General features: G+C 36.6%; 1 protein-coding gene across 6 annotated transcripts in view; it reads right to left on the bottom strand.

Moving 5' to 3' along the window:
- Window positions 1–56: 56 nt before the first annotated feature.
- ARID4B (AT-rich interaction domain 4B) overlaps window positions 57–11,714 on the bottom strand; it is a 96,921-nt gene continuing 85,263 nt past the window's right edge. For all 6 annotated transcript variants that reach the window (XM_081943164.1, XM_081943165.1, XM_081943168.1 and 3 more), the window contains 4 exons: window positions 6,479–6,589; window positions 5,766–5,981; window positions 4,420–4,566; window positions 57–1,801 (listed from right to left, as the gene is read on the bottom strand). In XM_081943164.1, coding sequence (XP_081799290.1) covers window positions 1,671–1,801; window positions 4,420–4,566; window positions 5,766–5,981; window positions 6,479–6,589 — 605 coding nt within the window. In that variant the 3' untranslated portion in view covers window positions 57–1,670. The remainder of the gene's footprint in view (window positions 1,802–4,419; window positions 4,567–5,765; window positions 5,982–6,478; window positions 6,590–11,714) is intronic.

Consider the following 11,714-nt stretch of genomic DNA (forward strand, 5'->3'; position numbering starts at 1 on the left):
ATAGCTGAAACTGCTGAATATGCTGAGATATCTTAATTAAACTGTTAGAAACAAAATCCAGTATTCACAAACTATGGCATTTTATTTCAGAGGCCTTTGCTTACATTTGTACAATATATTACATAATTCCATTGTCTGCAGAACCTAATATATATTTTATAGCTTTTCTTTATATGCCTTTCCTTCAATGTTTGTCAACAATTTTTACAGTACTGTACATATCTGAAGAGTTTGAAACCATTTTCAATAAAATCAGTTACCTTTAAACACACACTACTAAGACTGAAAATGCTTTTCTTAGAAAAGTCAAATGTAAAGATTCGGACACTCTAGCATCTACAAACAGAATGTTTGAAATTCTTACACGTTGTATTGCCAGAAAAAGAAAAAAAAACATGCCAGCCCCCATAAGCCCAGCCAAAAGAAGTACACAGAACTACAATTAAAACAGTAAAACAATCTGTACAGTAAAGTACTGTGTATTAACAGTGCCAGGTATTAAATAGCTCGAATGAACACTCCCGCAATATACAAATGTCTTACAAAGTTGTGTAATTAAATACAAGTGCCAAACGAGAGGGCATGGGTTCCATACAACATAAAGTCAATAGAAGTGAAAACAGCTGAGTTGATTTTGGATTTTATACAAGGCAATTAAAAAAAATCATTTCAACCACTCTGTTAGCTATTTATATTATAAACAACTATCCCTTTGTGGCAATGTTCTTCTCAACAATGACTTAATATTAACACCCTTTACTCCTTCTTGAAGACCTCTCAATTGCAGCTCATAATAAAATAAGCATTACTAATGGAATATTTGTTGCTTTAACTGAAAAGAAACTTTTACAAGAAAACACAAAAATATAAGTGTTATAATTCATTATGAATAAATATACACTTTAAACTGGCTAAATACAATCTTTGTACATTAAGATTTAATACAGTTTGTTAGCCGTTTTCTTCCTTTTTCACAATTTATCAAAATTAAAAAAAATACTGATTCGTAGAAAAATGGCAAAGTACAGTAGTTTCATTCCAATTCATGGGCTATCAAAAACCCACGATAACCTATTTTGCCTAATTCAAACCTGTAAACATTAGTCAGCCTTTTAAACAGAATCCTTATATTTGGTTGTCAATCTGATGAGAAACATCCTGTTAACGGCAGGTTTGGAACTGAATTACCTGTGCTTGACTTGTACAGTTATAGTCACCATTAAGGCAACAGTTAAAAAACAATTATCTTGTAAAAATGAAAATAGGTTCATTTTTCCTAAAGAATGGAAAAATATCAAATGTTCCAGCTTTAACAAAATACCAGGGAATACGTGAACAGTAAGCCACTTTAATGTTTTAATTTGGCCTACCCAACAACTGCACGCTTACCACATTGATTCTACTGGCAGTGAACAACTTCCATTTGCCACAGTGGAAGGCCTTCAATTCATTCAACATACAATTCCCAGACAAGTTGGAAACAATTATTGCTTGAGGAAAAGCAGTCTGTTGTACTTTTTCTTCATAAAAGTGCACTTAAGTGCAAAGTTAGCTTGTCAAGATTATTTTTAAATACAAAATAGTGCTTGTCTGAATTTTGTGCCACTGTGCAGTATAAAAAGTGGCTCTCAGCAGCCATTAAGTGCAAAGTGCTTCGGCAAGTCTTGCTGTCACCTGCACTCGACTGACATTCCATTCTGTGATGAATTGGACACGGGTGGGTCTGCTAAACTTAACATAACTGCTGCGGTAATGGTACTGGAGGAAGGCGAGGAAGAAGAGGAGGATGTGGTAGCAGCACCTGCAATGATAGTAGTAAACAAATAAATTGTCCCATCTGAATGTTTGCTACTAAAATTAAAATAGAGTATCGTATATTTGTATATATGAAAAGTCTGTTGCTCAACCCTTGTTGTCTACAAAGTTAACTGTAAGGCTTTAACAGTAACAGCTACTGCAAATTACTGTAAATTATAACAGGCATTTTATTAAGTGAGTTTTGCCTCATTTTACGACCATTCCTGCCACAGGAGTTAAGTGAATCATTGCCGTTGATAAGATAGTAACAGGGTTGTTAACTTTGGTGGCCAGAAGGTTGCAAAAGGGGATCATGCAACCTTGGGATATAGCAACGGTCGTAAGTATGAGTCAGTTACCAAGCATCTGAATTTTGATCACATGATCATGGGGATGCTACAAAGATTAGAAGTGCGAAAAACGGTCATAAGTCACTTTTTTCAGTGCTGTTGTTAATTTGAATGGTCACTAAAGGAACTGTTGTAAGTCGAGGACTAGCTGTAGTTATACACAATTATGGACACTCTTATTCTGAAGTAAGTTAAGAAAAGGGAAGACTATACCCTTAATAAGGCTAATCATCCCTATTTTTTATAATGGATCTCTGAGAATTCACTAAAATCTTGTAGTGTTACATTCTGTTTATTTTAAAGTAAGAAAAAAACATGTGGGATGACCAAGTTGCTTATTTTATATTTTTGAAGAAATTCAAATAATTTAGCGCTCCTTTATAAGTGCACTTCCAACTTATAAGCAGTAAATGAGACAAGACTTAACTTCTATAAAAAGCAATTATTAGAGTACTTTTTCTGAATTTAAAACTGCAGCATCAGGCAGATCCTTTGTTCAAATAATGCCCAAATCCATACAAACTGCCCCTAAGGCATGTCATACAAGGCATGTATGTTTTCAGTTGCTTTCAGAATTGAACATTCCTCAAATGCCTGTGTTCATTGTTATCAGTCAAAATGCCATATTAAATAGAGTTGGGAATACACAAAGAAATTTGCTCAGTTCTAAAGAAACGGCCCTTAGATCAAAGAGTTAAGGTGGTCTGTGTTATTACTACAGAAAGTGTAACTTTTTCTTACACATTCCAGAAGTAATTATCAGAAATATAAGGATAAATACTAGAATGTGACAGTTTGTTGATATTATGAAAATTGGTTGCTGATATTTAGGTAGTTAAAATATTAGTCTGAATCCTGCCTGTAGTAGCTCCATTTTTAAAAATCTATGCATGAGGCAAAAAGTTGACTAGTTTTTCCCACTAATCCCTCCAGAAATGTATGTTGTTGACTAAATAATTGTAATGAAATAACTCTCTTTCTTCCAAACTTGTTTGCATCTCTCCTGCCCACCAATACTAACAAGGTTAAAACTTAAATCCACTTGTGGACCTTTGTTTCATTGTGGACCTTTCTTTTACAGTGACTCTCCCTAGGATAATTTTTAAAAATCCATTTGTATTTGCAGATTTTAAGCTTGAAAATAATAGGTGAGATAAAAGAGAGGTGTTGATCCTTATTCTAGACTCTAGAACAGTGATGGCGAGCCTATGGCACGCATGCCACAGGTGGCACGCGGAGCGATTTGTCAGGGCATGCGAGTCGCTGCCCTGTCAGCTGGGCAGCGCGTATGCGCACGCTGGCCAGCTGAGTTCACCGTTTTTAAAAGCCATTTTTTCACCCTCCCCAGGCTCCAGAAGCTTTATAGGAGCCTGGGGAGGGCGAAAAGAGCCTCCCCCGCCTCCCTGGAGACTTCAGGGACTGTCCGGATGCTTCCCTGAACCCTTTGGAACGCTTAAAATGACCCTCCGAGCAAACCGGAAGTGACTTCCGGTTTCCTCGGAGGGTCGTTTTAAATGCTCCAAATGCGTCAGGGAAGCCTCCGGACGGTCCCTGAAGCCTTCGGAACGCTTAAAACGACCCTCCGAGCAAACCGGAAGTGACTTCCGGTTTGCTCGGAGGGTCATTTTAAACGCTCCGAAGGCGTCAGGGAAGCCTCCGGACCGTCCCTGAAGCCTTCGGAACGCTTAAAACAACCCCCCGAGCAAACCAGAAGTCACTTCCGGTTTGCTCGGAGCGTCATTTTAAGCGTTCCAAAGGCTTCAGGGAAACATCCGGACAGTCCCTGAAGTCTCCAGGGAGGTGGGGGAGGCTCTTTTTGCCCTCCCCAGGCTCCTATAAAGCCTCTGGAGCCTGGGGAGGATGAAAAAAGCATGTAAAAATGGGGGGGTCACGCCTGTTGTGCGCGCACGCGCACTGGGGGGGGGGGGTCACGCAGTGCATTATGGGTGCAGCATGCCCGCACACGACCCCCCTGTACTCCCCCCACTTGTGGCACGCGAGCCAAAAAAGGTTCGCCATCGCTGCTCTAGAAGACTCTAAAATTCTATAAATCTAAAAACCCATATGGAACAACCAAGCGTGTTATGAAAACTTTTCTTACAAAAACTTTATTTTTCAAACAAGAAATTTCAATTCAAAGTCTTAAATATAACCCTAACAGTTACAGAGTAAGACCTAATATTTTAAAAGACAATTATGGGTGAAATTCTAAGTTTAGGAGCTCTTTTTAAAAAAAGGTGGGGTGGCAGGATATTTAGGCCTAATCACTTACTTTCCCGCTCTTTTTTCTTCAAACGCTTTCTTCTTCTATCAATGGAAGCCACTTCAGATTTTAAAGACATGTAGTGTTTCCTGATTTCCTGAAGTTTTTCTTGAAGGATTGAAATGCGTTCTGCACTGGTCATATTTTCTAGGTCAGCTGGAAAATAAAGCAACTTTTATTAGCCCAAATCAAAATCCCAGTTCGTTTTTATTCAATGAAAGCAATGTATATACAGCATTACATTCAGCATCTCTCAACAATGGAATCCAATCTATGCTAGTCCCTCAACCCTTTTGGAAAAAGCAATTATTGACAAAATGAATAGATAACTGTTGCTCAGGCTTATAATATTATTCTTATTAGTCAGTGGAGACCAATTTTCAAAACTTATGTTTGTTCAATCCCTCAGAGCTAGTTACTTATGCATTAGAGTAATTACAATATTTATACCAGTATGTCAATTAATTAACAATTACACATCTTATGATTGAACTGTTTCTATGAGTGAAAATTGAAAAAAAAAAAAAAGTAGGAAAGGCTATGATAAAGTGAAAACTTTTTCCCATAAATATGTAATTGAGAACTCCTTGCTGAATCAATAAATATGATGTGAAATAAAGCCTGTGTAATAATAAATGGAATATTTAGTAAAAGATTCAATATGGAGTGGAGAATAAGATAAAAATATGCAAAATCTTTTTGGTTGTTTAATTACTTATAAAGGTTTAATGAATCCTTGGAGATAGGATTAGGTTTGGGAATAGGAATGTTAGGTGAGAATTCTGTTGTTTGCATGAATCTTAAGAAGACTGCATGATGCAATGAAGAGTGTATAATGTAATGAAGAGTATGAACCTGAACATTAATGTAAAGGTACTTTTCCCTTAACCTGTCAAGAGTGAAACTTTGGGATCTACATGCCATGTCATTTCAACTTGTCATTAGAGGAAGGGGGTGTTGGTAACAGACAGGTTAACTGGAGCAACAAAACTTCTACAGCTCCACTGAAGTGAAAAGTGAAGTGAAAAGTAACATAGGAAGCCATGTATGGATATGATAGAAATAATACTGATTTTCAATAATACAAATTCATGGAGAGGTAAACAGTGTGGGTATAAATTAGATGTAATTAGAGTTAATCTCCTCCCCCTTTAATTGAGCTTTTACTACTTATAACTTTTTAGAGCTTTGCATAATAATGCTTTTTCATATAGTTTTACTGACTGTATTTTACTGCATCTATGGAAATGAAAGGTTATGTCCATTCTTGGGAATTCAGCAGATTTGAATTCAAAACACTTGGTACACTTCCAGAATTCAGGAGGCAAACTCAGCCACAGGAAATCTTTACTTACATAATTGGAAACTCCATTTGTAAAGTTTTGGCAAACGACTGTTCTGTTCTTTGAGATCAGAATCTTTTTCTCCATTTTTCCCACATTTTCCAGGAGACTGTATTCTAGCTTGAGCTTTTGTATGCTGAGATTTCACCCCTGTAGAAACTGATTTTGCTGGCTGAGTTTTGGTAATACTTTCTCCAGCAGAAAGTTCTTCACTATCACTACTGTTTGCTGAAAGAAGAGACAACAAATGAACTTTATAGGCTTAGATTGATAAAAATTTCAGCACTTCAAATACTTATATACAGTCACAAAAAGCATTATCTTCTTGTCCTCCAATAAAATATATAATGGAATATTTTCATCGAAAAATTAAAAACTTGCATTGTTTTTAGAGATAAGTAAGAATATGACTCACTTGGGGGGCACTGCACAGTTTCCTAAGGGTGGAAGCAATCTTTAAGCGGGGTTCAATTTAGAATGTTTTGGCAGGCTGAAAGAGGAAGGGGAAGTACTTTTAAAGGATCTTCAATGTTTTGGGGGAGTTCAGAAAGGGCTGCAGAGAGAAGGAACCAGCACAAATTGCTTCCTCTCTATTCGGTCACTATAAATACAGGTATGAAACTTTTATTTCTCCTGATTTCAGAAGGATACTTTTGGATTCAGCTCATGATCTATTCATAAGTTTTAAGACCAAGTTTTACACTCCATTGATTTGTCATACTTACTACTTTTGTTCTTCTTTTTGTTGTTCACCACAGATGTTTTATGACTTCTTTTCTGCTTTTTCGAGGGACCACCACCCTGGCTATCTTTAAGTCTTTTCTGGCCTGTACAAGCTTTATTAACATAAAAACAAGATATTTTTACATGAATATATCAGAAACACATTTCAATTTTGATTATATCATTTTGCAGTAACAGCCTTTTATAACCTAGTTGGAAACAGGGCAACTGGCTTCAAAATGGCTGCAGCTTAACATAAAAACATTTTAAAATGTATTAATTTAATTTTTAAAAATAATAATCAGACAGCTTCATTAAGCTATCAGGAAACAGGATAATAACATTTTAAAAGGAAGGGAAAGAGAACAGAATTTTCAAAAATTTATAGTTAAAATCTTACTCATACTAAATAGGAAGAGATTATGAACCTCACATAACTTCTCTCAAATGAAGATTCTTGACTAGACATAAAGGCAGCCCCACATAGAAACCAATCCACTAATCAGGCTTGAATGTAAACAGCATATGAACTAATTGTCATTTTATTCTGGGAAGATATATGATTGACATGTCAGCTCAGGTGAATTAAGGTACTCCTGGCCATTGCCTCCTCCAGAGAAAGATTGGGATACACCCATACACTGAAACTGTTCATTTCCTCTATCTGGGACAACTTGACTTCATTCAGTACAGGAAGATCTACCAACTTTTTGGAACTGCGACACCCTCTCTCCAATGAGCACCTCCATCTTGTCTGGATTCAATTTCAATTTATTGTCCTTCACTGAATCTACTATTGACTGCAGTTTTAGGCTTTTAGAAGAACCAAACCATTATTTGATAATATTACAGAACTATAAATTTGGGGATTATTAGTATATTAATAGTACTCAGCTCCATATTTTACAGAAGAGAGCTATAAGGAGCTCCTTATAATATTTCCCCTTTCAAACAGCAACTTTCCCCAAATTACATAATTTGAAAACTATCAAAAGAGAGGAATAGAGCCAGTTCAAAGCAATTCTTCATATTTTAGGAAGTTAATTCTGGACAAGGGATTTCAGAAGCAGTAGAACAGTTCTCTGTTCCACTTTCTAGCTCATTCTCATTTCTACTTCTATGTTTTCCATTATCTCACCTTCACCAAAGGGTTTTCAATGAACTGTGGTGGGCCGTCTCAGAATATCAGACCTTGTTAAGGTAGGGGCTTTCACCAGATTGTAAGATCCCCCAGACACATCTCTGAAATCACCTCCCTCCAGGCAAGCCAAACAATATTTATCTAGCTCACACTGGTATGCCCTATCCTTGGAACATTAAAGGCTGGAAAGTCAGAAGAAAATATCCTAGTTTGTATCTCCAATTATGATGTAGTTTTGTCACAAGAAACATGGTATGTGAGAGCATTGTGCTTGGAGGAATAGAAGTATTGTGGAAGCAGAGTTTGGAGTGGGATAGGGGGAGCTTTACATTTGTCTTGTTTGTTACTTTCCACTTCTTTACAGATCCAAATCACTAGTTTGCAATCCCTACAATATGTCATAGCAATGTGAAAGAATGAAATGCCATGCATTATTTAAATTCTTCAAGAGTCATTTTTTGTTAATATATTCATTCCTCCCTTACTTATTCGAGTTCAAATCAAAACTGTGGGAAGAAAAATAAAATTATACTTGGAAGGTTTATTAAATAGGCTTCCATCAAATGTATTTAATAAAGGTTGAAAACTTCAGTGCAAAAACTGGGATTTATGATGAGGAGCTTGTGATCAAATTGCATCAACCCCCTGATCAGATAATATTGCCACTGTTATTGCAACAATCCAATAACAAGATTGGGAATTTTAGAGGATTCTGTTTTATAACATTTTGCTTTATACAAAAGTGCTACTTAAACTGAATTTGGCAGTATTAAATGGATCTACTACTAGCGATATTGGCAAATATATTACTACACTGGTAGTAACCCATCTTTGGTTGGTAATAAAGTAGTGTTGCTGAATGCTACACATTTAAGTTTACAGTTGCCAACCAATTTGATCATTGTCCAAATATATTTAACAACATTTAATAGAATTCTCTTACTATCCTCCTATTTTTGTAACAAAGCTTGCCCAGGTGTTATTAGATAAGTCTTCTTACATTGATGGTAAGACTGATATAGTCCATGACTTACTACCAGTCGCATAACAACCATTTAAAATTATGATGACTCATAAAGCACTTCTTGGCATTGTAAAATATCCCCTGGGCACATGATCACATTTCGAGCGCTTGGCAACCTACTCGCCTTTATGACTAGTTGCGGCATCGTACAATCACATGATTATGATTTGTGACATTTTTTGCCAGCAAAAACTGCCATTCGGAAGTATGAGTTAGCACTTACGACCATGGTATTTGCTTAATGGCTGCCAAATCAGTAAAATGCAAACTAAGCACCTGCAAATTAAATTCCTAATTGATTGGATATGAATCGATCCTGAGAGATAAACAGGCAAAGATTCAGGGCTGGTAGATTCACATTAGTTTATGCTATAGTGCTCAGCATCTGGGAAAAAGTATTCTTTGAAATATGGTTTACCCCTTTAACTGACTTAAGCCTGGATTCAATTCAATATACAGGAGCAAACTGTGATGCAAATTTAATGATTCCCTAATTGATAAGTATCTATTCCTATGAATATTTAAAACATATGAGAACACAAGTAAAAGATGTAATGCACAAGGACGTCTAACCAAAGCAGTGAAAAAAACAGAGGATGCAGGGCAATGGTGGGTTTTGGATCCTGTTGCAAGCAGTACGGTTGCAACAGGACCCGTGGTCCTCCACATGAATGTGCGCAGCGCGTGCACATACATCTTACTGTCCAGTGACGCCTCTGCGAGCCTCCGCAACACTCCAGCTGCTCGGCAGAGCATTGCATGCGCGGAAGCCCTGAAGAGTTTAAAGACAGGTAAGGGCGGGTGGGTGGGCCCTCCGGAGCACTGTACTGGAACGGAACCCAGTGCTCCGGGCAGGTTCCGATACGCCTGTACCAGGGCGTACCACCTGCAACCCACCACTGGTGCAGGGCTGCTTTGTTACCTCCTACTACTTAAGCCATTTTAAGCAATCAGGTTTTCTATCCTAAGATGGCCCAATAACATGCCAACTCACTTTTATATGCTGATTATGTGGTAGTTTTACCTTTCAATCCTGTTAAGGCCTATAAGTTGATGTGCTATATACTATTCTAAGTCTAAGAGTTGAGCATCCGAGTTACACAATTGGCAAACAGGAGAACACATAATCAAACAAATCAAAAATTTTAAATACCTAGAGCTGGCTTTCCAAGCTTCTGGAGCCTGAAATGCCCAGGGGACTATGTATCCCAAATAACACAAGATCCTCAGTTATACAGGCTTTCTATTTTAACTGAGTTGCAGTTTATCCAGCTGCTGTTATGCCCAGCTATTGAATGGGATTCAATTAGAGCTTTGTAGCAGGATGGTTAGTTAAACTTAAATTCTCAAGAAATGTTTTCCTGGTCCCTTGTTGTGTCCCCAATATAATGCTTCACTAAGAAGCAGAAGTAATTTAGAGGCTCTGGATTCTCTTTAATTTTTGGTTGAAAGTGTTACATACTGTAGTTCAGGTGGATTGGCCACTTTAGTTATAGCAGATTATTTTGATTTTTGCTAGAAAAAATATAATTACATGACATTTCATTTTTGTGGAGGTTTTTTTCTGGCATGCTTTTTTCCTTTGGGGTTACAGCATGCAACTTAATTTTGAAACACAGGATTTTAGATATGGAAGGTCAATAGGACTATGAACTTGTCCCCACAATGCATTTATTAGCAACCAGTTTCTAAATTTTAAATCAGTCAATTACTTGTACAAGATCACTTTCAAAATTCAGAAGAATCTTATCCCCGATCCATTTTAATGTTCTCCTCACAGCAGTATTGGAAGAGAAAAATAGGAAAATCCCATTTGATACATGATGGAGTCCCTATAGTGTAGGTATGATAGAAATTACACCCTTTGTTTTGTTATTTCTTGCAGTTGTAGCTGTTTCTCCTCTCCTTTCTAAATTCCTATGGTATTCTGACTCATTTTACTTATTGTTACTTATTAGATAATAAAGGCAATTATCTGTCCTTAAATTATCAACAGTTATACTATGTGCATGAGCTGTGCCCTATTATGACTTGTAATCGATAATGATTATGCAATGTTATACTGTGCATGTTTTTTCTTTTAGTCCACAAATGGGAAAAAAGTATATCACTTAAAACTGATGAGATGTCAATAGGATCTTCAGACAAAATTATCCTCAGGTCAATAAAGGCAGTCAAAACCTTAAATCTTGATCTGAAGATGCTTGAAATTAACCAAGCTATTTTGGGGAGAATTAATTTTACTAAAGCAAAGATTTATCACTGATTTTCAATGGGTCTTTGCGGCACAGGTAATCCTTGACTCACAACCATTCAAAGTTATCACAGCACTAAAAAAAGGTGACTCATGACTGTCCTCACACTTACGACTGTCACAGTATCCGCATGGGCATGTGATCAACAACAGCTGCAGTGTCCTCATTTGTGACCTTTCTAGCCAGTTTCCGACAAGCAAAGTCAATGAGGGAAGATGGATTCCCTTAACAACAGTGGGATTTACTTAAGGATTGCAATGATTCACTTCACTATGCTGGCCAAAAAGGCTGAAAACTGGGTGTAGCTCACTTTTAACAACTGCCTTGCTTAGCAATAGAAATTCTGGTCCCAACTGTGGTCATAAATTGAGGATTACCTGTATTTTAGTTTTGTGAGGTGGGGTTAGAATGCAGATTAAAAAGAAAAAGAAAACAATAAAAAAGCAGAATATATTTTGGTTCTATTGATGTTGTTTAACTATCAAAATAAACTAAATTAAAATTTCAAAACAGTAGTTTATTAAAAAGAGCATTGCTAAGAATAAAAATATTTTACTACCAACTTCAGAGTACTCAATTTTGTAAAAAGATTACTAACTTAATACTGAGACCATAGCTTTTAAGCATCTCATGTTCAACTAGGATATGAAAAATGTATTTTGAATAGGTGGTAATATACGAAAACTCAAAAGAGCAAACTTGAAAGGAAAAAAAAAAAACCAACACAGAATCTACCAGATTTGCCATGTTAGCAATGGCAAGTAGATACCGCATGGTTACAATTACCTTCGCAACCAGCTGCATCATCATTTAGCAAA

The sequence above is a fragment of the Natrix helvetica genome (assembly GCF_964273705.1).
Source record: "Natrix helvetica genome assembly, chromosome: 2".
NCBI classification, from domain to species: domain Eukaryota; kingdom Metazoa; phylum Chordata; class Lepidosauria; order Squamata; family Natricidae; genus Natrix; species Natrix helvetica.